At 55.3% G+C, this 26,326-nt stretch overlaps 2 protein-coding genes across 7 annotated transcripts; one reads left to right on the forward strand and one right to left on the reverse strand.

Moving 5' to 3' along the window:
* Positions 1–1,723: 1,723 nt before the first annotated feature.
* Positions 1,724–21,207, reverse strand: LARGE2 (LARGE xylosyl- and glucuronyltransferase 2). 5 transcript variants are annotated; one of them, XM_085550248.1, is made up of 16 exons: positions 21,165–21,207; positions 16,792–16,946; positions 7,305–7,477; positions 6,951–7,207; positions 6,771–6,853; positions 6,377–6,493; positions 5,969–6,147; positions 5,722–5,826; positions 5,395–5,507; positions 5,160–5,285; positions 4,798–4,953; positions 4,519–4,676; positions 3,953–4,231; positions 3,524–3,670; positions 3,206–3,401; positions 1,724–3,134 (listed from the first exon to the last, which is right to left on the reverse strand). In XM_085550248.1, exons 3-16 carry the CDS (start codon positions 7,402–7,404, stop codon positions 2,937–2,939), a joined length of 2,214 nt encoding a protein of 737 aa, XP_085406374.1. In that variant the 5' UTR covers positions 7,405–7,477; positions 16,792–16,946; positions 21,165–21,207; the 3' UTR covers positions 1,724–2,936. The 5 variants fall into 5 exon arrangements, with proteins under 5 accessions (XP_085406374.1, XP_085406370.1, XP_085406373.1 ...); XM_085550244.1 differs by having other exon boundaries at positions 4,519–4,682; XM_085550247.1 differs by lacking the exons at positions 16,792–16,946; positions 21,165–21,207 and adding an exon at positions 9,386–9,407 and having other exon boundaries at positions 4,519–4,682.
* A 43-nt stretch (positions 21,208–21,250) lies between these two features.
* Positions 21,251–26,133, forward strand: PEX16 (peroxisomal biogenesis factor 16). 2 transcript variants are annotated; one of them, XR_001555616.3, is made up of 11 exons: positions 21,251–21,439; positions 21,519–21,554; positions 21,636–21,712; positions 22,358–22,491; positions 22,788–22,894; positions 23,165–23,245; positions 23,666–23,818; positions 24,182–24,254; positions 24,525–24,748; positions 24,853–24,917; positions 25,615–26,133. XR_001555616.3 is itself a non-coding variant. In XM_015864394.3 (11 exons), the coding sequence occupies exons 1-11, from the start codon at positions 21,286–21,288 to the stop codon at positions 25,671–25,673; spliced, it is 1,059 nt and encodes a 352-aa protein (XP_015719880.1). In that variant the 5' UTR covers positions 21,251–21,285; the 3' UTR covers positions 25,674–26,133. The 2 variants fall into 2 exon arrangements, 1 of the variants encoding a protein (XP_015719880.1); XM_015864394.3 differs by having other exon boundaries at positions 24,525–24,644.
* The last annotated feature ends 193 nt before the right edge of the window (positions 26,134–26,326 follow it).

A 26,326-nucleotide genomic window follows, 5' to 3' on the forward strand; every position in this document is an offset into this window, starting at 1 on the left:
AGGAGGGACAGGTGTCCCCATAGCTACAAGGTTTGTGAGTTCAATGGAACAAAAGAGCTTTGTACTACCTTGGTGCGTGGTGTGGGTTGATCTGTACTCTAAAAAGACAATGTGCAGTGGGAAAAGAGCTTTTTAGGCTGCAGAAGAAAACAGGCTCCACAGCACCTCAGCTCTGCTTCTGCTGCTGTTCTGCACCCAGTTTCCTTATGTCCCCCTGTGGAGGGGTGGTCGAGCACTCTAGAAACTCAGTGCAACCCACACATAAGGAGGAAGAAGGGCTGAAGGACCTTTTTACTCAGTGACAGGAGCTCCTAGACAGCACAGAAGCTTTGTGAGCTCTGGCCTTGAGATGGCAGGGAAAGGTGGCAGCAGGGAGCAGCGAGAGCCATAGGGCTGTAGTGCTTTGCATCTTTTATCTTGTTCCTGAACCAGGACACACAGAATCCAACCCTTGCGTTGCCTGCCTTCTCCCTTCTGTCACTGGGATAGAAATGGTGCTGCCTGAACTTTGGGAGAGCCCTTCTGGGTGCCACTGGGGAACAAAACAGGGCAGTGGCAGGTCCCACCCCAGCAGACAGCCTCAGGTTTCGACCCTTATTGCCAGGAGGAAGAGGCTGTGCCACTAGGAGTGAGGGCACGCCAAGAGGGAGGAAGGGGAGCATTTACTTACAAGAAGGGAAGGATCTGTCCATGCCTCATTTTCCCTGCTGTGCTGCAGCCGATGACCATGTCGAGCACCACTTCTCTTGGGCTGCAGGCAGAGCTGCATAGGGGCGGTAGCAGCAGCAGGCTGCGTGTTTCTGCTTGTTCTAGGATGATGTGCAACTTCTAATCATAGTCTCATGTAGTTCTTTCCTTTAATTACCACTGGTATCAAAGCAGCGGCTGCCTCTAGAGCCGGGAGCAGTGCCTCACCCATCAGCCCTCCTTCCATTGGGCATGCTGCCCGTCTCACTGCTGTGATTGCAGCCAGGGCTTCCTCTGAGGGCTCTGCTCCACGCCGGCCCGGGACCATGAGCTGCCTGTTCAGCCCCAGCTTCAGGGCAGAACCCTGCTGGGACACCCAGCTCTGCTCTGCGGCCCTTGGCTCACTCACCCAGCCTGAGAACAGCCCCGTCAGGCTCCTGTCACTGCAGCCCTCCTGCACAGCACCCCGAGCAGTGCCCAGCTGTTCTCACAGGAGCTGGATGGTGATTTTTAGATACCTTTTTATTTGTAACTCCTGACTCTGACAGTGACCTGCAGGCTCTTTGTCGCCTTCAGGTCCTCGCTGGGTTCAGTTTTGGTACAAATGTGTTTAGATTTTAGCAAATTAAACTGGGGGAGAAGGGCGAGGGGGGAGGGGGGGGAGGGGTACAAAGCACCTGATCGATTTGTATTTATTTATTTTAACACTTTACTAAATAAAGCACAACAAACTCTCTCGTCTCCTCAGCTGTGTCTCCAGGAGGGGCCCCAGGCCCACCCCAGGTCCTGCCTGTCATTCAGGGGCTGTGCTGGGGAAGAACCACCCTGCTCACTCCATATAGGGTTCCTCCAGCTGCTGCACTCTGGCACACGGAGATCAAAGTCCCAGCGGGCTCTGGGAACACAAACTTACTGTGCTAAGGGCTGGCTGTGTCAACCAGGGCAGTGACACCAGGATTACTACCAACCTGCCCCCCCTTACCAAGCTGTTGCATGTGCAGAAAGCATTAATAACCACATAGTTTTACCAAGGGTATGAAAAAGAATAAAAAAGCTTTAATTTAAAAATTAAATTAAAAAGAGAGAAGAAGCGAGAGGTGCTTGTACCCTTCCCAGACAAGGCGATTTGCACGGCTCCTCCTGGCCCTTCCCACCACGGACGGAAATCCTCACACCTGCACAGCTCTTGCAGACCAGAATAATGCTAAGAAGAGAACAGCAGAGGTTTGCAGCAGCCCCGGACCTGGAGCTGCTCCAGTGACAGCAGCAAAATCATCCAGGTGCAAGGAAGGCTTAAAAACAAAACAAAAACCAAACCACCCATGACACCCTAACCACCCAATTCTTAGGAGGAAAGTATAAATAATTTAAATAGCATGAGGAAAGCAACGCATCCTCCGTGCTCCAGTGTGTGACAGCTGCAGAGCAGAGCCAGCCAGGCTGCTTCCACCCACTGCAGGGACCACGGTGCTCAGCTTCAGCCTCCCTGGGGTCAGCCCCATCCCTGATTGTCAGTGGCAGCCCCGGCACCGCCAGGAGCTGAGGAGGCACTGGGGGTCCCTGCCATCAATTCTTCCACAGGAGCACAGAGCCCCTGTGAAGCTGTCCCACCCACCACAATGGCAGAAGGACTGCACCAAGCACCAGCTGGGCCACCCCAGGGAAGGCTCTGCATCCAGGTGGATGGGGAGGAAACCTCACCCTTCTTAACCTCGGTCCAGGCTTAAGCCAGGACCCCACAGCTCCTGGTGGTCTCTGGCCTCAGCTCCTAGAGCATCAGAAAGCCTCTTGTGAGGCCTTGTTCCACAAATGATGCAAAAGGATGGTCCACACAGCCATCTCCAGCTCCCCGAGGCCCCAGGGATGTGCAGAGGATTGCAAGATGGAACTGCAGAGAGGAGCAGAGCGAGGAAAACTGCAGCTCTAGGGCCTCTTGAGGCCAGGCCCTGGGCTGAGGTGAGCTAACAAAGGCTGTGAATCGATATCTGCTAGAACAAGGGATGGGAGGACCAGTCCCCCGGCACAGTGGAAGCTTCCCTGTAACACAGGAATGCTCTGGACAAACTGCAGCAACTCAACCCACAGACACCACCTGAACTCACAGTTGGCATCCTCCCTCTTATCTACAGACATCCCATCGCAAGTCAGATCCCTTGGGCAAGGCTACGAGGTGAGCTGGGGCAGGAGGAGGTCCTGCAGCCTCCCTTCTCCGCCTGCTACCAGCAGCATGCCCCCACTGTCCCCAGGCGTCATAGGTTCCTCTCGGCAGTGAGGTATTTGAGTGCGGCAGCCCCGTATCTCCGCGACAGGTCCTGGTGGAATTCCTCCCGCAGCGTTTGCAGGCAGCCCCGGTACCCTGCGCTCAGCCGAAACTTGGAGATGTCGAAGCTGGGAGCGTGGGGCATGTGGATCATGAAGGCATTGGGCAGTACCAGCAGCTCGTACTCCTGAGGATAGAGCGGCAACCATCAGCACCGGTACCAATACCTCACTGCCCGGCCGTGGCCTCAACACCCACCTGCGCATCCAGCTCCATGATGTGGGACACCTTGTTCCAGCCGAAGCCCACGAACCGCTGATCATACTTGGGGCAGTCCCGCCTCACTACAACGTAAGGCTCGAAGTCTGGCTGCCACGCCACACGGTACGGTACAGTGGCTGTTCGCCACTTGGCATAGTCAGTTGGGGCATGGCCTTTTGGCCACACGTGGTACCTGCGAGGAGAGATGGAAGTGAGACACCAGTGGCAGCACCATGGCTCCAAAGCACAAGAGTACCACACTGGGTTCTGCTGAGTGTGGCAGCCTTTGGCGTAGCAGGGAGCTCCAGAGCCTACCTGAAGGTGTATAGGGAGCCCATGTCCAGCATGGAGAGCAGTTCTGCTTTGGATTTGGGGAAGGTCAGGCGGTAGTGCAGGGTCTCAAACGCCGGCACAATGAGAGCTGCCTTCCTGTGAGGCAACTCCAGCTGCTGGATGGAGTTCCTACAGTGGTAGAAAGGGTGTGAGACCTCTGTGGCTACAGCCCTATTCCTCATTCCCCTTCATCAGCCACACCAGCCCACCCGCAGCTCCACAAAGGGGATAATGTTTAGACATCAAGCAGTGCTGCCATACAGGAGGTTATGAGGCCTCACAAGCCACTTCTCCTTCCTGATCCACTGCTGTCTGATAAAAGCAAGGACAGAATCATGTGACTGAGCAGAAAACAACCCATTTCTGCACATAAAGAACGGCTGGCTGGGGCATGTCCTGCAGAATCCTTACCTGAGGTAATCATAGAGGCCATACATTGGCAGGAAGTCAATGTCAGTCAGAAAGACATATGGGGTCTGTGTGTTTGCCAAGGCCACGTTGCGCAGGAGGTTGATGGGGTAGAACTGCCCCTCCTTGTAGACGATGTGGTAGGCGACGTTGCGGCGGGCGCTCAGCACCTCCGAGGCCTGGGCGTAGCGCAGGAACTGCTGGGCCTCCGCATCTGACATGTACAGCGCCAGGCTGATGGGGCCGGCCCAGTGTTTGCAGATGGCCTCCAACATCTGCAGCCTGCAGAGCAGAGAGTGCTGTATGAGTAGGAGCCCTGCCTTGTGGGAACCTGGTCAGACCCAGAACCATGGGCTGTCAGGAAGCTGCAGGCCACCCAAGCCCATTTGAGGAGAGAGCGAAGAGAATTACTGCTCCCAATGCAGGCTGCTTGCTGCTTCCTGCTGCAGTGCTCTGGTGTGAGGGTGAGCAGCCCACATTACAGATCCCAAATAGCACCTGAGTTGCAAAATCAACCCAGAGGCAGTGGAGGGGGATCCCAACCACCCATCAACCCCACCAGTAAGTACCTGTCCATGGAGAGCTGGGCCACAAGGGTGACATCGGTGGGGTTGGGAAGGGCCAGGAACTCATACTGCAGGAAGAACAGGTGGACGCGGTGCTGCGTGAGGTGCTGCCGGCGGAAATCATAGCAGGGATCATCCTCGTCCAGCTCCTCGAGTGCCTGCTGCAGCTGCAACACCACAAAGGTGAGGCGTGGCCGGAGACCAGGGGGGAACACAGGGAGCTGCTGGCATCTCTGCCTGTCCCACACCCTGGGCCAGGGGCAGAGCTGCAGTCAGCCTCACCTGGTCGCTGGGTGGGCTGGGGAGACTGGCACAGCCAAAGAGCTCCCTGCGCAGCAGGTTCCCATCGTACTCCAGGAAGGTCAGGTAGAGGTTGCGGAAGAACTCCACGTGCTTGTTCTTCACCCGCAGCTTCTTGGGCGAGTTCCAGTGGATTACCTGGGAGCAATGGTGTATCGTGCTGTGGAGGGGATGTCAGCAGCACCCAACGCTCCCCAAAGCCCCCAAACATCACTGCTGACTGCCCAAGACCTCCGGATCCTGCACCCTGTCTCCTACATGGCCGAAGCATCTAGTAGGAAGAGCACAGGGCTCCTCGTAGGAGAATCTGTGATTCTGCTTCAAAGGCCACAAAATCTACCTACCTTGAGATCCGAGACCTCGGTGTAGCACAGCTCCGAGCGGGTGTGATCCGAGAGCTGCACATTCCAGAAGCAGGGGAGCCGATACACCAGGGCTGGGTTCTGCTTGATCACTGCATTAAAGATGTCCTAGGAGAAAGAATGGCGAGTGCAGAGGAGGGTAAAGGGGACCATATGGCTCCCACATGACAGCAGTGCTACAGGAACACAGCAGGGCTGGCCACCCTGGAGGCCTCACCTGATCAGCCAGCGAAGTGGAGAGCATGCTCATGAGCTCCCGCTCTGCTGTCAGCCGCCACATCTGCTCCCAGCCCAGGCGACGCAGGCGGTCCAGCAAGAGCAGGATCACCCCTGGGTGCCAGGAAGGAGGATGCTAAGTCACCAAGGGAGCACAGCAGCCTGTATGCCTCCAGCCTCTGGGACATGCCTCACGTGCATGCAATCTCTAGGACGCTGTACCAGCTCCACATGCCCACCTCAGCCTTCCCCAGTCTCCCCATACAAACACTGCCCCAGATGGGTGCTCAGTGAGAGTGCAGAACCCACCTCAGCAGCTCTCACTCACCTGTATTGAAGCCACGTCCCAGTGCTGGCCATGGTTTGTGGTTCTTCCAGAGGTTGCCCAAATACCAGTCACTTTGGTTCTCCACCAGCCCAATCACCTGCTTTTCTGAGGAAAGAGAGGGACATATGTGGACCACACCTCTGCAAGTTTGAAAGGTGCAAGCAAACCCTCTACATTAGTGCTGAAGCTGGTGTGGTAGGAAGCCCTGTCAGAGCTCCAGCAGGTCCCAAAAGCTCCCCATCCTCACCAGAGAACTTCCCGAAGACAGCCCAGAGCTCAGCAATGTCGGTGGCGAAGGTGATGTCGGTGTCTAAGACGATGACCTTGGAGAGGTTGGAGGGCAGTGCCTTGGTGAGCGTCAGCTTCATCAGCCCGTAGATGCCAGAGTAGTGCTTGTTGGGGATCCACGACACCTCTGGCTGCAAGGTGACATGGCCTCAGGGCTGGGCATGGGTGGGCCCTTCCTGCCTGGGCAGGAGAGCCATGTTCTCATACAAAGGAGGCCAGTAGAGGGGCACAACAGGGTTGTGGAGCCAGGAAAAAGCATTAACTATCTCCCTCCCGCTCTCTCTGCCGCTCCCCCAGGACCCTCCAAGCACCCAGCTGGGATACAAAGCGAGGAGAACGCAGAGTGGGGAGAGTGCCTGCCTTCAAGTCATCGGCGTTGTAGAAACTGACGTGGATGGAAGGCACCATCCAGGACTGGAAAAGCGTCTGGAGGATCTGGTGGGCCACCGAATCCGTGATGAAGTGAAAGTGAAGGGGGTTTTTCCTGCCAAGGGCAATGCAGCGGCACTCAGCACCACAGCAGGAGGAAGCAGACATGGTCCCCATCTCTCCCACCAGTGGCAGGGGCAGACATTAAGGACACAGAGAAAATTCACACCTTTGGGGGTGGAATACAGCTACCCTCTGACCCTTTAAGTCTCAGAAATGATGCAGGAGGCAGAGAGATGACTCTGAGCCTCTCTCCTCCAGCACTACCTTCCCTATAACACATCTGGGAACCCCAAATCATCAGGCCTCTGGCACAGCACATCCCCTGTTACCTGTGGAAGAGGATGGATTTCACCAGGGTGACCACATCCCGGCTGGCGTTGTGTCCAGCACACACAATTGCAACGTGCAGGAGCTGCCCAGAGACAAACATTGCATTTTTGAGACTGGCTTCTTCCTGCAAATGACAGCCCCGGCTCCCTCTGAGCAGCCCTGTTGGCTGTGCCACCCACCTCACACTTGTGCACCATCCGCTGCTTGAGGCAGGCCGTGCGGTTGTTCCTCTCACCTCCAAGGGGGGGCCCATCCTCAGCAGAGGCTGCCCACTGTGGGATGCCATCGCTGCCCTCCACCTGCACCTGGCCGAGCTGCATGCGGAGCTGCTGGTTCTCCTCCTCCACCCGACGCACCTGTGAGGCCAGTGCCTCCCGCTCCACATCCCGACTCGGCTGCTCACCCAGGCATGGTGGCAGCAAGAGAAAGCGGCCATCTGCAGGGACACGGGGTGGGATGTGTGGGCATGGCAAGAGGGCAGCGATAAACCAGAAGGGACCTTCCCAGGAACTGAGGGAGAAAAATCCACTCACATTCAAGGCTGCCCACAAAGAGGTAGAGCCAGGAGAGGAGGACGGCGAGGGTGATGGTAGCGAGCAGCAGCTTCAGCTTGACACGCCAGGAGCACAACATGATGGGCTGGCAGGAGCAGGTGCCAAGGATCAGGTGGGCAGGCCCAGTCCGGCTGGCCCCAGCATCCTAGAGCCTGCAAGGACAGGGAAGCAGAGAGCAGGGTCACCAACAACTCTCAGCATCCTATGGGTGTAAGAGCCCTGGTCCTGGACTGTTTCCCAATGCCTGCCCTTGGGAGGGAGAGCAGAGCCCTCCCCCACTGCCTCTGGAGCCCAAAGGAACCGGGACTGCTCTTGAGGCACAGCCTGAAGGACATGGCTGGGCAAGCTGTGCCGCCAGGGAGTTCAGCCCATGCTGAGATAAGCAAGGAGCCCCAGCCCAGCCCACTGGCTGCCTTCCCAGCCCTCCTGCCAGCAGGGGCTTGGGGAACTCCAGTGGAATCCCCTGTCCCCTCCCAGGATCCCAGCAGGTCAAACAACTCCGTTTCCTCCTCAGGCTAATGCAGCCACCTACCCTGGTGAAGCTTGGTGTCACACTAGAAAGATCCCAAGCATCAGCTTAAAGGAACGCATGGCCTGAAGGTGGCTGGAGAGGGTGGGGGAAGCAGAGGGGACTTGAGCACGCTGCTCTCACCACTCTGAGACACTGCTCCATAGCATAACACTATTTGCTTTGTCCCCACGTCCCAGCCCGATGGGAGAAGCACTGCTGTGCCCACATACACAGCTGGAGGCACCTGCATGGCTCCCACCTCTAAGCACAAGCCATCTTTTTTTACATAGGAAACAAGTGATGGAGAAACCCTGTCTAAGTCACCTCCCAGGCAAAACGCAGGGATAGAAAGATGGCCTCAAAAAGCACTGCCCGGTGACCCCCCCCAGGAGCCAAATGCACGGGGCAGACAAAGATCCCACCAAGCAAGAAACCACCCCGCAGCATCTGGAGGCCCCACAAAAGCCTGCGCTGCCTCTGGGATGAATGGGCTGGATTAGGGCCTCTTCCACCCCTCTCCCCCCCCCCCCCATACACACACTCCAGAGCCCATTGATGTGCAGATAGCAGAGGGCCTCCGGATGGGGAGGGCAGCCTGGGAAGACACCACCTGGGTGAGGGGATGGGGCACCAATGCCCACCCAGCAGGAAGCACCCCCACAGGCACGGTGGGAGCTGAAGCACCAAGTGGGCACAGGTCCCTTCGCCCTGCAGGACCTTGGTGAGGAACTTCAGCATTTCCTAGGGCTCCACACACTGCCACCAGCTCAAGATGTGTCCTACAGACCTGCCTCCACCACCCCGCCTGTGCACCAGGGGACCCTCGAACTTTGTGCTGGGCTCACTGCACAAGAGGGGTGCGAGGAGAGCAGAGGGAGAGCAGCAGGCACCGAGCTGTCCAAAAAAAACAACAGATGGGAAAGAGACCTCCGTGCCAACAAAGAAGGGACAGCCCCACTCATCCCATGGCTTCTCTGCCCCACTTGCCTGCAGTGCTGGGGATCCTCCCAGTAGGGAAAGGTACTCTCCACACACAAGCACGTGGCTGGGACAGCAATTTCAGGGAGCACAATGGGGCTAGGACAGCAGCAGGCCTGGGGCAGAGACACTGGAGAGGCTCCAAGGAGTCTATACTCTACAGCACCCCCAGCACCTCCCTCCCCACCTGGCCCCTCACCTGCCCCAGGCCGCAGTTCCCTTACCTGCCTTCCCCTTCTCCTGCCAGTGCCTCCCAAGTGGCTCTCAGCCCGCTGCCGCGCTCCCTCTTGGCTCTGCCTTTCCCAATCCTCCTCTTACTCCTCCCTTTCAGATCTGACACTTCCCCCCCCACACACCCATCAGCTCCTCCCGCTCTCAAACCCGATCTCCCCCCCCCGGCATGCCCAGCCCAGGCCCCCCTTTCAGAGGAGGAAAGAACAAACAAAACCAGATTAAATTCACTTGCTGCTCAAGAGCCCCCAGCACTGGGGAACTGAGCAGCCCTAAATCAGCCAAGAGAAACCTGCCTGCTGCCCTGCAAGCTCCCTCCCTGGTCCCAGGCCCCATGTACCTTTGCTCAGCCAAGATAAGGGCAGTGTTAGGGTTTGTTACCCCATAACCAACTGCATTCTCTTCTCCCAGGGAAGGTGCAGGGCACCGTGCCATCCTTGGGGGAGCTGGAAGATGCCCTGAGCTGTGTGGGCTGTGGGCTGCTCAGCTGCCTTCCCTGTGACTCGCAGAGAAGAAATGACAGGCTCTGGACTGCAGGTGCTATGTGGACAGGCTGCAGGTGCAGGAAGGAAACAGAGCTGCCCACCCATGGCCCAGGAGCATGACAGACCTCCAGCTCCAGCAGCCTGGAAGAGCAGTACCCTGCAGAAGTGGCAGCAGGAGCAGGAGGCAGGGCTGGGAATGCTAACTATGCAGAGATTGCCTTTACCTGCAGCTCCCCTGCGCCTGGCCCCAGGGCTGGGAAAGGCAGCTCCTGCCTGGGGACAGAGCGGACAGAGGAGCTGCCCTCCGCCTTCCACCATGCTGGGAGCAGGCACAGCAGGGCAGCAGCATGGAGGGAATGGGATGCAACTGTCTGCATAGCAAAGGAAACAAAACACGAATTGTCCTCCACCCAATCAGCTGCAGCAGCAGGCATGGGCCTGCCTTATGAAGATGGAGAAGGGCTGGGGAGACCTGGTCCCCACCCAGGCAGTGCAGAAATCACTGCCCCAGGAGATGCATTCTCACCTCCTGCTTGGGCTCATGCTTGTCTTTGCAGAGCTCTGGGCAGAACAGGCAGTTAATAGATACACCTTAACAGCACCTTCCTGCCCAGCCCGGCCCCAGCAGCAAGAGGAAACCCCCGTGGGCCCCACTCCCCTGAGCCAGCAACACCCACAGCAGGAGCCCTCCCTGTGCTCCCCAACAGAGCTCAGCCCCAGGGCCTACCCACCCCATGCTATCCATCACATAGGAGCTTTAGGGATGCAGGGAGGGGGGTGGAGGTTGGCAGGAAGGCAATTAAACAGCCACTCCTCCCCCACACAGTGGGGAGAGCAAAGCACAAAGCAGCTCCCAGCCAAGCAACACGCTGGGAACCAGTGGCCATGGCATCATGTGAGTGCACATTGTGTAGGGCACTGCCTGTGGTGTGGGCCATGCACTGGCCTGCATGCAGCATTCACACCTTCACCCAGCTCTACCCTCACCTGCAGCCCCAGCGCTTGTCCCTGGCCTCTGTCGCTCAGACTCCTTGCTCACACCAGTCAAGCACTGCCGGCAGTAAGACGAGCAGTTCCCCAGTTAGCACCGTTCTCCATTTCCAAACCCAGCATAAGGATGCAGGGCAAAGTGCTGGCCACAGCAGGTTGCCTTCCTCCTTCCCCCATGCCTCTGACAGGAGCAGGGCAGCTCCAGCATGGATGGGGACACACAGGACAAAGGGGCTCAAGGTCCCCAAGGCCAGTCTGTGGCTCAAAGAGGGGTCACCTCGACTCCACTTCCTGCAGTGATACAAGGTGACATGGAGCAGCAGGCCAGCTGTGCTAACACAGCTCCAGACCCTGCAGGGCCTCCCACCCCAGGAGACAGAGGCTGCCAACCTGCAGCCAGGTCTGGGCAGGGACCTCAACCACCATCACTAGGTAGGCTGCAAAGCCACACATGCCTGCCTGACCTCTGAGGGGTCAGCAGCAGCACCTGCCTGCCATGCCCCCAGGCTGCCCACAGCACCACAGTGCTTTCCCCTGGCTCAGCCCAGCCAGCCTTTGCTCTCCCTGACTCCTTGCTCCCTGTCAGTTAATGTTTAGGGAGCGCTGGCACAGGTCACATGAAAGCCCAAGGCTCACCTCCCCCCCAGCACAAGCAAAGCTGCTGGGCCAGTCACAGCAAAGAGACGAAGAAAGGCACCACTCTCTGAGAAAAAGCAACAGGGGACAATTTATTTTGCACTTCTGAGTTAAAAAAGAGGGGACAGGAGGGCTCCTGCAGCACCCAGCTGCAATCAATCAGGGGCCATCTCCCTTCTGTCTCCAAGATGCCTCCTCCATGCAAGGAGGGCTGCACCAGCCAGCAGATACCACACAGGCAGCTCAGAGCACAGCAGCTGCTGGAATGTACAGAGGCGGAAAGGAATTTGGCCAGGAAAGCAGGATTAAAGCCCCATGCTCCGGATTAACCACTCCACCCCTCCTTCTCCCAGTCTTATGATAAGTGAAACTGAAGCGAGAATTTCACCTCTGTATCTCCTTGGGAAGAGCAACCTGTGGCAAAGCAGCCACCATATTCCAGAGACGGGATCAAGCTACAGGGTGAGACACCAGAATATGGACTGTAGAACAAGAACATGTTGTTGCCATCCCTCCACAGCCACTCATGCTACAAAGAAAGCTCTGACTAAGATGAGCACCTCCCTGCTTCAGCTGTGCCTCATTCTTGTGTATTTTATTCCACAAAAGGTCACAAAAAAAGCCACTCTCTTCTGACAGAAGAGCACGCAGCTCAGGGAACAGGACCTAACAGCCCCAAAGGGTGTCAGCTAAAGCTCCCAGCTGGGCCAAAACAAGGAGTTTCATCACCAAACTATTTCCTTTTCTCTCCCAGCGCACGAGGAAACTAACAAGTCCAGACTGAGTCTGACACAGGCACATGCCTCACTGCTTACCTCTCCATACCTGAGGCCCAGAAGTGCATCACAGAAAAAGATTGTGAGGCCCTGCTAGACACAGCCTGCCCTAACTGAGCACACAGCCAGGCTTCTGCCCACTACACACTGTGCAGCAAGCACAGGGAGCCAGGAGTCACGGCATAGCATGCGAGCAGTGTGCAGGAGGCTTAGGTTTGCCAGACATCACACAATGCTTGCAAGCCATGCAGGTGCATTTCACCACCACCCTCAGGCAAGGCATGATAGGGCCACCCAGACCCAGCCCAGTCAGTAATATGCTCTCACTCCTCTTAAGCCTGTGGGGAGGCTGGAAGGACCCAGCTGGCAACAGCCTTCAGCCACACCTGGGTTGTATTCCTCTGCACATGCTGAATTTGTCCCTCTGTGCAGCAAGGGAATCAGCAGGACACAGCAGCCTGCATCACATCATCACATGCTCTCCTGGCCAGCACAGCTAGGAGGAGAGGAACCAAGCCTGGATTCTGTGCAGCAGCACAACAGGGGACAGAAGGATACTGTATGCTTCTTGAAACAGAAGAGGAGCAGCATTTGGGCTGATCCCCAACCTCCATCCCTCCGCTGGGATCAGGTTTCTAATATCTGCACTTTGCTGATGACTGTGCTGCAGCTAATGGCCAGCTCTGAATGCACGAGGTTCACCGTGTCCCTGTCTCTGGACACTGAAATCTGCTCACTAGGCCATTTCCTGACTCCCCTGTTTCTCCTAACTGCTGCAGGTATGCAGTAGGCAGCAGCAGATCCTGGGGTAAGAGCTAAGAAGCAACAGCAGGATCAGCAGTCAGGAGCTCCAGCTTCTATCTAGGTCTGCCAGCAGCAAGCCATCTCCGAGCTGTGGCTGTGCTGGAGCATACACCGGTCACCACGCCCCACAAAGCAAAGGGATGGGAATGTCACTGTGCATAGCAGTGCCTCAAATTTCCAGCTAGCAGTGTGCAACCTACCCCCATTCACCAAGGCAGGGAAAGGCAGGAGATGTCCTTCCATGCAAAACATCCCTCCTCCCCACCAACCCTGGGTAAAAGCCAAGGGCACAGCTCTGAGTCAGGCCCCAGGTGCCTAGGATGCCTCACTGCCAGCAGAGCTGGGTAAGTGTTTTTGGCTGAATAGTTATTGATTGAGAACTGCAGTTTCCAGACAGCTCTGAGGTATTTGCTACCTCATGAGAAGTTTGGGACAAGAACAAAATGCTTCGTTTTCCAAGCAAAAAGTCTCACTTTGCATTCTTTTGCTTGCAATTGAGCTCTGTTACATTCAAAAGATAAAAAGGTCTCTTAAACTGGGTTGTGGTTCCTCTTATTTTCTTCTAGCTTTTCATTCTGGGCACTGAAGCAATGAATTCTTTGCTCAGCTCTACTCTCCAGATAAGCCGAGAGCAATAGAAGCCAAAGGGATGCAGGAGCTGTGCTTAAGCAGGAGCACTAAGGATGGTGCTGATGTTCTCTGCACTGCAGGCTCCTCTCAGACCTTAGGCTGAGCTCTCACAAGACTAGTAAGCACTATGGGCCCTGTACAAGGGATGGCCAAATACAGCAGAGAAGAGGCAACCTCTTGTTCTAGCAGAAAGGAGTTCAGAGTACCAAGAGGTCACACCACTGGCTGAAAGACACATGCAAAAGCAGGGCTTCTGACACAGTCTGCTCTCCTTGGCCAGTACGCTAAGGTCCCTCACTGGGGTTGCTCTTCTGACCATCTCCTGCAGTGCTAAATCCATTCCACCTGAAAGCATGTCATAGGGAAGAAAAGAGATGAGGCCACAGAGGAGACTGATACTCATAATAAGGCAGAGCTGCTCACAGATGCAACTGGCCTCTTTCACCAGGGACTGGCCCAAACTGGGAGCTGTGCTCCAGCAGACACATCTTCACCCAGAGCTATTCCTGGCATTGATGCCCTCAGTGCCCAAGCAGGGTGGAAAGTAGAGCTTGCCCACATAAGAATAGAACAACTGCACTATAAATAGAAAATGAGGATGGCTCAGGGCAGGCTCTGCCCTGCCTTGAGGGAGGCTGTTAAAAACTCAAGCAGCAATATTGCCATCCAGCCAGAGTGCCCTGGGCATTTTATAGCCCTGAAGTGATACCTGAGTTACAGACATACACTGCAAATTAGCTCTGACACTGCAGAAGAATTGCTGTTGGTTGGTCTGAGAGTCAGCAAACGTAGCTGCAAACAAAACCTACATGGGAGCATTTTGCAAACTGGACATGAGGAAGCAACTGATAGGGGCAAAAAGATAGGAAGTGAATCCCAAGAAGGTGGTTCCTGAAGTCAAAGGGAAACAAAAATGCTCCTGTTACCCGAACTCCATGCTGACCCTCCCCAGTACTCCTCCCTATCTCATCCTGCTGCTCACTCTGTTCCCACCCCCAGGGTTTCCTCACACTGCTGAGCTAAGTCCTGAACTGTCACAGCAAAAGACAAAGGCTGAGAAGAAACCACATGCCTTGACTCAACCAAGCACAGATGAGCGGTTCAGGACAAAAGCTCAAGTCTTCTGCAATTCACTAGAACCTCCTCAACACCCAGCCCACGCAGCAGTGGGACAGACCTCAGCCACAGTACATAACCATCAGGGTCAAATTTGGACATAAGAGCACAGGACAACAGGGAACATGGAGAGAGGTGTATGCACAGAGGGAAAGCAGTAAACCCAAACTGATTTGTCCAGTGTATAAATACACAAGAACACACATGTACAGGGAAGCAGTTGCTTCCTCTGCCAGAAAGTGTTGTGAGTGGCTCCCCCCCACCTTTCCTCCCTATCAGGACAGGAAGGCAGCACTCAAAAATAAATTAAGGAAAAGTTTCTGTGGTCAGCAGTGAAACATCCTGGCAGAACTGCTTTGGTAGACAAAGAGCGAGCAGGGAAATCACAGCTCCTGCTTCACTGCTCCCAGAATACCCAAAATAGCCAAGGCACAAGAAGCAAGAACAGCCAGTGCTGACTACAAACCCACCCTGAGGACTGCAGAAACCCACAGCTCAATTCCCTCCTGTTCCCAATCTCTCTCTCTCCTTCCTCCTGTGCTCCAAGCAGGAAGAGAGGCAGAGGTCTTGAGTTTGGCTGGGCTTCCACTTTGGGGAAGGAATTTGATAACTGATTGGATAGAATGTGGGCACCCATTGAGGAAAAGGATTAGTAACCTCCTAATCTGCACATTTTGGAGTCTAAGCATTTTACTTTGCTCTCTAATTAAACCACAGAGCGCAGAGATTGCCAGAAGGGAAAGAACAAGAAGGAAGGAGGAAAAGGAACAGGCTGTGGCTAAAATGCTGTTCCTTGTGGCTTACGTGCAAGATGGGCTATGTGGGGGTTGTTCATAAGGATGTATTTCACCTCAACACTTTGAGCACCAAGGCTGCTTCACATCCTGCTGCTTCCCATGAACCAACCCCTAGGGAGAGTGAAGGCATGGGGAAGAGGAAACCTGTACAGTGTCCTGCAGACAGCAGAGGCAGGAGTAAGGGCCAGTAAGGCAAGGTGAGACTGCACCTGAGACCAGCCTGGCTGACCAGGACTCCCCTTCTGAGTCCCTGCCTCCTGGAAAGTCTTACAATTGCCAAGCCATGTTTGTCTCTTACTTCCCAGACCCACCTGCACAGAAGTTCCTTGTTCAGGCACTCATCTATCTGGCTCCCATGCTGGGAGGGGCTGATGTCTCGCTGCCCTGGCACTCATACAGCACACGTAGCACTGTGCTGGGCTCATTAGGAGCTACCTTGAAGAGAAACTTTCTTGGCACAGGTAAAGAGAAACCTTTCTAACACAGCCCATGACAAATCAGTCTGAACACTGTTTCCCTCTGGCGCTATCAAGGCCCCCATGTCTATGCTGAGAGAAGGCAGTAGGCCCAAGCCTCACTCCTTACTGGTGGCCCTTCAACACACAACAGGGACAGCTTCAGAAGGAAAACCAGCAGGCAGTAGGGTCAGAAGAGCTTTGGACTGCAGTTCACAACCGCTCCCAGCACTAAGGGCAAGGCAGCTGGTGGCACGGCTGGGAATAGAAAAGGTCTCACCTCCCGAAATGCTCTGCCTCCCGCTCTGCCCCACCAGACAAGGGAGAACAGGGGCAGCCTGTCAGTCCCACATCCCTCTCTTCCCTCACTCCTATTCTTTGGAATTCCTCTCTTCTGTTTGCTTTGTTTCAGCACTCAATGAACAGGAAGAAAAGGGAAGGAGCCTTGACAAATCCGATCAAGGCGCAGACATGCTGAGGCCCCCTCCTGCTGGCATGTCAAGCCCTGCACTAATGAGGGATGGAGGAGAAGCAGCGACTGAGAACAGTGGCCCCACAGAAACACTTGGGGTAGGGGCAGAGAGAAAAGAAGCTACTAAAGCAGAATATCAGCACAAGCTTCCAGCCATCAGAAGAGAGTCTTCCCATTTCCCCTGGCCAGAGAGCATCTTCCAGTTCCTCAGCCCCAGTCCCTGAACACCCACTACATAAGAAACAAGCAATAGACCATTCTAACAAGCAATAGAGGAGGATCCCGATGCAAATATTCAAGGGAAGTTAAACTGAGATAACAACAAAGATGGGAGCACACTTCTTTCTACAGATCCATGCAGGAATCTGGTTTTTCCCTCCAGAGAGTTTGCCTACAGGGGCTTACAAGTGCCAGCACAGTCACCAGGACCTCCCCATACATCCTCAACATCCATGCATTCCAACAGGGAGGAAGTCTGTAGCACCACACAATTGTCCCCAGTTTACAATACTGAGCACAGAAACATGGAGACAGGATGAATGTAAGCACATGTAACTCATCTACTCAGCAAGCAAGATTACCAACCTTTGGAAGCTGCCAACGTTGCAGGGGTACCTGGGAACAGCTGAAGAAGCTGGCAGGCTGCAGTTGTGAGAACCACCCTCTAAGCAAGGAATCCCATCTTCGGGTGTACAGAGCACATCCCAGCTGTGCTTGAGGGTTTTGCACCTTGCTGTCACCTGAAAACCAAGACACATGGGGAGTTAGCAGACAGAAGGGCTATGGCAGCAGGCCCCTGTGCAGCCAGGAGCATTATAAACCAGCAGCACCATCCCACGCTTTCATCCTGCCCCTTTTCCCCAGCTTGCTACCCAGTATAGCTCAGTGCTATTTGAGGATACCCAACCAGCACCTGGGAAATGATCCATATGCTGCACGTTCCCAGCCCCAGAGCACTTCTGCATCCCGTAGCACATGCCCCACCCACACAAGGGCCATACCCAGAAGTGCTGGCACGCTCCAACACAACACGTGCGAGTCCTCACACCAACTCTTTAGCAAGAGCTGGGAGAGGAGCACAAGTCCCCTGGCTCCCCCTCAAACGAGAGCAGCAGCAAGTGTTGAGCTTGTAAGGCAGTGAGAAGATTAACTATCACGTTCAGTAACCTGAGCACCGAAACATAGGCTGGCCAGTTTGGGGATGGGTCAGGAGTCAGTCCAGACAGGCACACAGCCCAGAGAGACAAGATAAAGGCAGAGAGGGGACAGAGAGAACCACTTAAACCACAGGGAGCATTGCAGCTCACGTGTACCTCTCTTTCCCTTCCCTCTGGCTCTCACAGGGTTGAGAACATGCATCTTGTACCTGCTAGGACACATGGACAAACATCTTCAAGCCATGGTAAAACTTACTAACACATCTTCCTGGTTTATCTGACCTGCTTTCTGCTTGACAAAGCAATGAATAGATGAGAGTGCAGTGCACAGCTCCCACTGCACCCCTCCAATCTGAGAGATCCCGTACCACAGAGCCACAGGGAACAAGGTACACAACATCATTCTGAACAAGGGCTGGTAGCACTGTAAATCTCACAACAGCCTCTACCTAAGTAGGAAAACCCAATAACTCTGGTGAAGAAATACAGCACCAGTGCTCAGCAAAACCCACCTGCAGCAACAAAGCCTCACACAACCTCTGCTCTGCAAGTCTCACACAGTATCAGCAGCTAAGAGCCAAGCCTCAGGCACCCACCTGGAAGAAGCAGCAGAAGCTGCTGGGAACAAGACCGTGCAGTTCCAAAAGCTGCAAGCTGGGCAACCAAAGGCACCTTCAGTAGAGGTGATTGCAAGCAGGGAAAGCTGGGCACATGTCTGCCAAACAAGCTGGATCCTCCCAGCCCCACCACCAAGAGCAAACTCTCCATACAAGTGTGGCAATGCCATACAGATGAGGTGGAGCCCACAGTTGCCACTGCTCAGCCAGGAACGGCCCTACAGCAGCACAGCTGCCTGAAGTTCCCAGAGCCAGCCCAGTTCCCCCCTCAAACATCCCATTATCCCAGGCCACCAGAGAACTACAAGCCCTGAAGTTTTTTCCAGCTGCATCACATGGTTATTAAAAGATACTGCCTCTTGCTCTCAGCCTCTAGCGCAGGCTGATTTGGGGTAAGATGGGAGAGACAGCACGCTGCTGATGAATCAGAGCAGGGAGTTATCCAAGCAGCAGCACAGGGCTCTAAATGGCTTTCTGGAAGAGGCATCTGGAGGCAGCCATGATCTCACAGCAAGGCTGTGCACACATTGCCAGGCATGTTGTTCCTCCTGGGAAGCCAAGAAGAGGTGCCAAGTCTCAGCTAAGCCGGGAAGGGCAGCAGCACCATGATAGGGAACAGCAAGGGAATACCTCTAAGTCAGAAGGCTCACTTAACCCCCCTTTCAGCTTGGTTGATTTGGGTTTTCGTTTCCAGTGGACAACCATTAACACTGTGGGAACACAGGGACCACACCACCATCATCTCTGCTGGCTGCTGCCCTTTGGTCCCCAGCAAGCTGTAAGCAGCCACCCCAGAGCCTGCTGCAGTTCCCTGCCCACCGCCTCATTTGGGCAGGGATTGGAGGCTGTCCTGAAAGGTGCCCCCACTGAGACGCTATGAGTGCATCAAGCCTTCCATTCTGGGCAGGGCTCATGTGTCAGGGACCAAAATAATCTCTAGAAATGAATCCCCACAAGACATTTGGAGCCAGCCACAACTTACCCCCAGCTATCCCAGAGGGCTGATGAGCTCACCCAAAAGCAAATCAAACAGACATCACAGCACGAGAGCCGTGGGGCTGGACAGGTATGCAAGGGAGACTAGGCCAGAAGGGTCACCCCACACCAAGGTGAGAATGATCCATGCCCCAAATTCATGCTGCCAGGCTCCTTCCCTTCTGGTGGGAGAGCAGCAGGAAGACACGGCTGGGAAGAACACCTACTTCCACCAGGTACCAACCTCCCAAGGCATAACCATGCGTCAATACATTAAATCCTGTGTCCCAGCTCCAGCGCTGGAGAGTGCTGTCTCAGCCCCACAGCAGTGCTCTGCATGGGGTCAGCCACGCAAGAAATGGTGCAGCCTTGCAGCTCTGAGCCAAGAGCAAGCTGCTGGCAGTCAAGCAAGCTGGACTTCAGCATGGCCCCTGCTGATGAGCTGGCAAAGCATGTGCTTTTTGGGTTTGCTTCTTTTCCAGCCATTACTGCTGAGCCTGCATCCACTGTCATTGGAGCATAGGAACCATTTGGCCTCAGTCAGAGGATTTCCAGTAAGCACCAACCTCTGTCACCCCAACCAACAGTAAGTGCAAGAACAGAGTTGCCGAGGGATCCTTCCTGGTAGTCAGGGCAGAAACTGCCCCTTAACCTGTCCTTTCACCTTCTGCCCCCACAGCAGATGCTATAAACCAAGGCAATTTAAATCATTCCTAATCTCGTGGGCTCTCAGCAGCTTTAGCAGCAGCCCCTCCTGCAGCGAGTGCTCCCTTGCAGCTTATTTACCATAAAAAGGCACCACGATGGTACTCCAACCGTCCTCCAAACTCGCTCACTGCAGGAGGGAGACAGAAAGGCAGACAGGACAGGCAGGGGTGGAGCAGGGAGTGAATCGTCTGCCAAAGAGCCTCTCATTCAGGATGGAGCTACGCTATCTGGTGCCACCGTTCAAAGTAGCTCAAGGACACTGTGCATCAGGCTTCACCTCAGGCTGTGGACAAGGTGCCTCCGGCAGACTGCTCAGCAGCTGGCTCTCAAGTTGCTGTCTGGAAGGGCCAGAGTGTCTCCTTGAAGGAGAGCAGGCCCAGCAGTCTGCACCAGATATGCCCCCAGAGCCATCACAGTGAGCGTGGACAAGCTGTCCCCCGACCCGTCACAGGCTCCAGGTGCCACTTCACCCCACCTTGACACTCACACCAGCAGCTCTACTGCTGCATTTCAGAGCAGCCCCAGGTAGCGCTGCATGTGAGCCAAAAGTTGGGTCTAATCCATGCAATTCCGACTGAAGCGGTTTGCTTAGCGCCGGGCTGCTTGCCAGCAGTATCTCGTGCCCTTTTTGAACTCAGCCTGCTGGAAAACAAACCTCCAGGGGATGGGGGGGGGGGGAGAAGCAAAGAGATCAGGGAGGATAAAGTGCCTGCCCGTGCAACGGCAGTGCTCACGGTGGAGGCTGCAGGCACACACTGCATCCATTGTGCAGAGATAACCGGACAGGAGGAAGGAGGGGCAGCCCGGCAGGGCACTGTTTGCTCTGGGGAAGCTGCAAGAGGCTGTAAAACGCTCTCCTTGCCCATATTGTGCACCCTCAGAAGTGCCGTGGGCCGGGCCCAGGTCAGCAGGTCGCACAGCCTGGGACGTGCAGACTCAGCGCGGGGCCAAGGAGCAGAGCAAGGAAGAGCACAGCTTCAGTCCCCCGTGCTGCAACAGGCTGCAGCCAAACACATCCTATACCTGAACAACAGGGCTGGAACACACAGCAAAACCCAGAGAATGACCACAGCCACGCGTGTTCCTCATACACACACCGTATGGCTGCAGGGTAGCCCTAAGCACGTCCCGCGGCCCCGCCGAGGGCAGGCACACGTACTAGGAGGGGAACGCGAGGCTGCCGGGCCCCCGTCCGTGCAGTATAACCCCATGGCCGTGCACTACAGCCCCCCGGGCAGCGACTCCCCCGCCCCACAGTAGCTGGACGCCGCAGTTCCCACCCATAGGATCACGGGCTGCCGCTGCCCGTCCCGCCGCCTCCGGAAACAAGCCCCCGCCAGGCGCCCATAGACGGGCGAGCGGAGGCGCTCCCCAGGCACAGCCTCCAAAGGGAGCCGCCTTCCCGAGCCCAGCTAAGACCAGAACGCGTCCGTACATCCCTCCATTCCCGCCCGCATCGCCCACCCGCAGCACAGCCCGCAGCACACCGCACAGCCCGCACCTGCCGTTCCTCCGCCGCCGTGCCTTTAAACCCCCGCCCCGGTGCCCGTGTGCCGCGCAGGACGGGGCGGGCCGAGCGTGCGCGGTGCGGCGGGGCCGGAAGCGCGGGGCCGTGCGGCAGCATGGAGGAGGAGGAGAAGGCGGCGGCCCCGAGTGTCGGCGCGGTGCGGCGGCTGCGGCAGCTGTGCCAGCGCTACGAGCACTACGTGCGGCGCCACCCGGCCGCCACCGCGCAGCTGGAGGGCACCGTGCGCGGCCTGTCCTACCTGCTGCCAGGTGCGGAACGGCCCTGCCCCGCCTCGGCGCCGCGCTCCGCCCGTGTGCGCCCGGTCACGGCCGCTTTCTCTCCCCGCAGGTCGCTTCGCGGACGCCCACGAGCTGTCGGAGCTCGGTACGTAGGGCGCGGGGCGGCGGGGGGCCCGGCCGTGCGGCACGCGGCGCTCCGTAACCCCGCGCCGTGTTCCCGCTGCAGTGTACTCCGCCTCCAACCTGCTGGTGCTGCTCAACGACTGGATCCTGCGCAAGGAGCTGCCCCGGGCCCTGCCGGCGGTAAGCGGGGCCCTATGGCTGAGAACGCTCGGCTGGATGCCGGCTCTTTCGCAAGAGCCCCGTGCCGGCTCTTAGCCCTCGGTTAGGCCCTTTGGGGAAGGAGGAGGAGAGCTTCTCTTTCCCCAGACAGGCCTCTGCTTCACGCCTGCCCGCTCCATGGGCCTGGATGTGGGTGGCTCAGTGTCAGCCCGTGCAAGCGGCCCTGTCTGTCACACACCCCGTGTTCCAGCCAGCAAAGCAGAAGAGTCACTTCCCGTGGTGATTAAAACCTGAGCGTGGGGTGAGGTGAACTTCAGCTCTGTCGTGTTTCTGGGTGGTTTTCAAGCAATACACACTATGCTTTGCGATGAACAGCACCAGCAAGTTCTCTTGGTGTGCTGCTGTGCTCTTCATGCCTGGGATCCAGACTGATGCTATGAGTTTGTGCTTGGCAGGCATTCGCTTTGGAGCAGCAGTGGACCCTGTGCTCCAAGTGCACCCATCAGCTGTGCCCAGGTCGTCAAGTGTCCCGGCCCTTCTTGTTTCTGAGGCTGTGACTTTCAGGGACATCACTCCTTTAGCTCCAAGGGTCCCCCCAGACTGGACTGTGCGTCTTTCAACTTACAAGCAGAACCTCCATCCTGTCCCCCTTCCTGTGTTTTGCAGTCACTGCCCCAGCAGAAGCTGCTGACCTGGCTGAGCGTGCTAGAATGTGTGGAGGTCTTTGCAGAGATGGGGACAGCCAGGGTGTGGGGGGAGATGGGCCGATGGACCATCATTGTCCTCATCCAGCTGGCTAAGTAAGTGCTGCAGGCGGTGGGGAAGGGGCTGCATGTGCTTGGAAGGGGAATCTAGAGGGGCCTTGGTATTACCTCAGGAAAAATCCCAAGCAAGACTGAGCAGCTGGTCCCTGAGGCTGGGGGAGTTTGGAGCCTCCTACAGTGCAGGGTACTGTGCTGCAGAAGGGTTCACTACCTCTCACCTGTTCCCTGAGTGGACCTGTGTGTTTCCCTCTTCTGGGAATGTCACCTTTAAGGCACAGCACGACTCAGCTCCACATCTGGGTATTGAAGGCTTCCCGTGTGTCTGCCCACAGGGCCATCCTCCGTCTCGTGCTGCTGCTGTGGTATAAAGCTGGCATCCAGACATCTCCACCCATAGTGCCTCTGAACAGGGAGCAGCAGCAGTCTCTCCACTCTGAAGGTGAGCTCTCAGTGCTGTCTTTGGCTTGGGAGATACAGGCTGAGTTGCCGATCAAGCTGTGAGTCAATGTGAGTCTACTGTACTGATGGTCCTGGGCAGTGCCAAGCAAATGTATCTTTTCACCTTCTGAGAGCTCTGTAACAGCCCTTTCAAGATGGTCCGCTTTGAGCTAGATCAAACTTTCAGTCCAGTCTTCTTGCTGACAATACAGAGACCAGGCTGAGATACATTCCTTTAGAGCCTCACCCTTGTGGCTGTTTTCTCCTGCAGATGTGGAAGGCAGCTCCTCAGGGAAAGATCAGACCTATGTCGGTAGGCGTTCCAGCCGTGTCGTGCGATCTCTCCAAAATAGTAAGTAGCTGAGCCTGTTCTCTGTCCCTGCCTGAGCTGCTTCTGTTGTGTGCCTTTCACGTATGGGCCTGGGTGTGGGCAGTAGAGAGCAAAACCTGATCAGCTTGTATGGGGGTGTATCCTGCCAGTCACTGGGCACCGTGCATGGGGGAGTATTAAAGCAATAGGAATTCTCACACATGGTGCAAGACCAGTGGTAGTTCTGCTTTGAGAAGCATGAATCTTAAGAATATCTCTCCCTATTCCCTCCCTTGTTCAGGCAAGCTTTGAGGGTGCTGGTCAGTGGCAGCAACTGGGGAAGTGCAGTCACAGTCTTGCTGCTTGTGCATCTCTTCGAGCTCTCCCACTTTGCAGCACAGAGACGTGAGCTGGCTTGTGGGAGGTACTCGTTGTGTGAGTGACCTGATGTGCTTGTTTCAGCTCCTTCCCTGCAGTCCAGGCACTGGGGGTCCCCCCAGCAGAGGGAGGAGACGCAGAGCCGAAGAGCAGAGGAGATGAACCAGCCTCCCACTCCTCTGGGTCTCCAAGAAACCATTGCAGAATCGATCTATGTTACCCGTCCTCTGCTCCACTGTATCCTGCTCTGGCTACATGAGAGCACTCTCTATACCCTGGGTGCCAGCAGAGGGTGCTATGGGCTCATCTGCTGAGCTGTGGTGTAGGGTGGAATCACCCCCACACTCCTCTTCCTACTGCTGCTCTGCTTGTGCAAGGGCCTGAGAACTCCTCCATTACATCTTTGATGGCCAGCATCAGCCAGTTGAGCTATGTGCATGAGACCTCCAGCCCCTTCCCTGGGGCCCTCCAGCACTGCCCTAGAGTGTTTTCCTTTGGACTCTGCAAAGCTTTGCTGGTACCTAGCAGACTGCTTGTCTGTCGGTGTACCTCTTGTTAGGCCTATTTGGTTCTTTCTATTCCTTGACTGTACATTGCTAGTATTGAGTTTGGGAGTGTGGGGACAGAGATCATGGAAACCCTGGCTCCTCTCAGCAGTCCTGGATATCTCAAGGTCAGTTCTTTGTGGGTGGCTGCTGAAAATTCACACTTCCCCCTGCTTCCCACTCTGTGGTGGGTTGTACTGCCAGAAACGTGTGTAGGGGCTAGCCTTGTTTTTAACTGGAAGATGTGCATATTGGAGTATTTTCTGCAGCACATTGCTCTCTGTCATGGTGCAGACTGCTTTGTAGGGACTTGAGGACAGAAAGCATTTAGAAATTCACTTTAATTTTCCTGTTGGCTGCTGTTGCTGTAAGTTCACTCTCTGCTCCTCTCCTTCCAGTTTGAGCTTGCTGAGTGATCTGAAGGACCTGAACAGGAGAGAGCGAGCAGAGCTGAGGAGACGGACTATCCTACTGCTGTACTACCTGTTGAGATCTCCTTTCTATGACCGATACTCAGAGTAAGGGGCCCTGTCGGGCTTTTGCTGAGAATTTCCCTTTGAACAGAAATAGCATCAGGGGACTGGGTGAGCAGATCTGAAGAGGTCTGGGTGCCTGTGACCAGGTTAATACAAGCCCTTGCCTAACTCCTGCTGTCACTGTTAATGTGTTCAACAGCTGGGATGGGAGATATCCCACTGGACTCATTCATACTCTCTCTCTTCCTAGGGCCAGGATCCTCTTCCTTCTGCGCTTGTTGGCTGATTATGTGCCTGGACTTGGCTTTGTCACACGTAAGTGGGTCCCATTGCTCCATCCCTGTTTCTGGTAGATGAAGTAAAATCATGGGAGTTGAGCAGAATATTTGTTGAGGAGCTTCTGACCTGAAGAAGGAATTGGGACATCCCTGGGATGGTTAGTTTCAGTGTACCTTGTATTGGTACAATACACAGACGTTGTAGAACTGTCCTTTCTTTGAGGAAGGCACAAAGCTGGCTGACTCGGGAGCCACTCTTCCAGTTAATGATTTCAGAGAGGCCTTGGAACCTGTATTAAGCCTTGTGCCAGCATAAGCATTTTTCGCTGTACAGCATTTGCTTTTGTGTTTGCACCTGCCCATTACTGCTGAGCTGTCTCTCTCTTTGCTGTGTCCTCCTGACTCACTGCATGCAGGTTTTTCCCTTGGTTGTTGTCAGAGTCCCTTCCCACCAGAAGCTGGATGTGTCAGCACTGAGAGAGTGGTGTCCCACATGGTGTCTGTGCTGACTGTGTTTCACTCAGCCCTTGGTCCTGCTCTAATCTCTGGCACTACATCCCAACATTACCTCCCATCTTGGCAAATATAATTATTCTGTTGATGGGTTTCTTCGCTGTGAAAGTAGAGGTTTGGAACTGTTGGGTATCATAATGAGGAGAGGGTATTGGCACCATTTACATGCATCTTTAGATTTTTGCCTTTCTAAATGTGGGATATCTCTTCTCTCGTTTCAGGGCCACTGATGGACTACTTGCCTGCCTGGCAGAAAATCTATTTCTATAACTGGGGCTGATGAGGAGAAGATGATTCTTATTTGCTAAGATCAGGAATGGATGTTTCTAAGGGAGGGCTGGGGGAAGGCATGTTGATTATGTCTAATTTTCAGTTGAACCATCAATGAGAAGCTCCTGTTGTGCAGGGTGGGGAGGGGGATGTACATAATTTTTTAACAGATGTGGCTGTGAATGATGGACACTACGTAGGGTGTGTGGAGAGATTTTGGCCACCTCTTTCTATGGACTGTTGTGGCTGCGGCGATGGTGACGGGACCTTTTTTAAGCACTTGATTTTTCTCCTTTTGTATGGCTGTGCTATACTAAAACCAGGCAGTGGAGAGATTTTTGGAGAGCATAGTCTCCCACCTCGTGGCGTTGAGACTGACCTGCAGCTGCCTGCTTGTGTTGGCCATGCTTGGCCTATGTGCTTGGAGCGGGCTTGTCTGTCAAATAAACTGACTGAATGGAAAGAACTGAGCTGAAGGAGCTCTTTTCCTTTGATTTGGGCTGCCAGCAAGCCTTTCTCTATCAGGAACAACAGTTTTTGCAGTTGTCTAGCCTGGTCCCATTTCTATACTGTCCTTTAGAAGCCTTTTGCTCTGGTCTACATGACAGCTTTCCTACCTGAACCACCCTCATGGGCCCCCCAGGATACAGGAATCACAGTCCT

This window comes from Coturnix japonica, chromosome 5 (genome assembly GCF_054131305.1).
Source record: "Coturnix japonica strain WE chromosome 5, WE-NBRP24, whole genome shotgun sequence".
Lineage (NCBI taxonomy): Eukaryota > Metazoa > Chordata > Aves > Galliformes > Phasianidae > Coturnix > Coturnix japonica.

Coding starts and splice junctions, on each gene's coding strand:
- LARGE2 (XM_085550244.1), bottom strand. CDS start 7,404: ATGTTGTGCTCCTGGCGTGTCAAGCTGAAGCTGCTGCTCGCTACCATC. Junction 6,148..6,376: donor AGTTTCTACAACGCCGATGA/CTTGAAGGCAGG, acceptor AGGCCATGTCAC/CTTGCAGCCAGAGGTGTCGT. Junction 5,827..5,968: donor TGTCTTCGGGAAGTTCTCTG/GTGAGGATGGGG, acceptor CTCTTTCCTCAG/AAAAGCAGGTGATTGGGCTG.
- PEX16 (XM_015864394.3), top strand. CDS start 21,286: ATGGAGGAGGAGGAGAAGGCGGCGGCCCCGAGTGTCGGCGCGGTGCGG. Junction 21,440..21,518: donor CCTGTCCTACCTGCTGCCAG/GTGCGGAACGGC, acceptor CTCTCCCCGCAG/GTCGCTTCGCGGACGCCCAC. Junction 21,713..22,357: donor TGCCCCGGGCCCTGCCGGCG/GTAAGCGGGGCC, acceptor TGTGTTTTGCAG/TCACTGCCCCAGCAGAAGCT.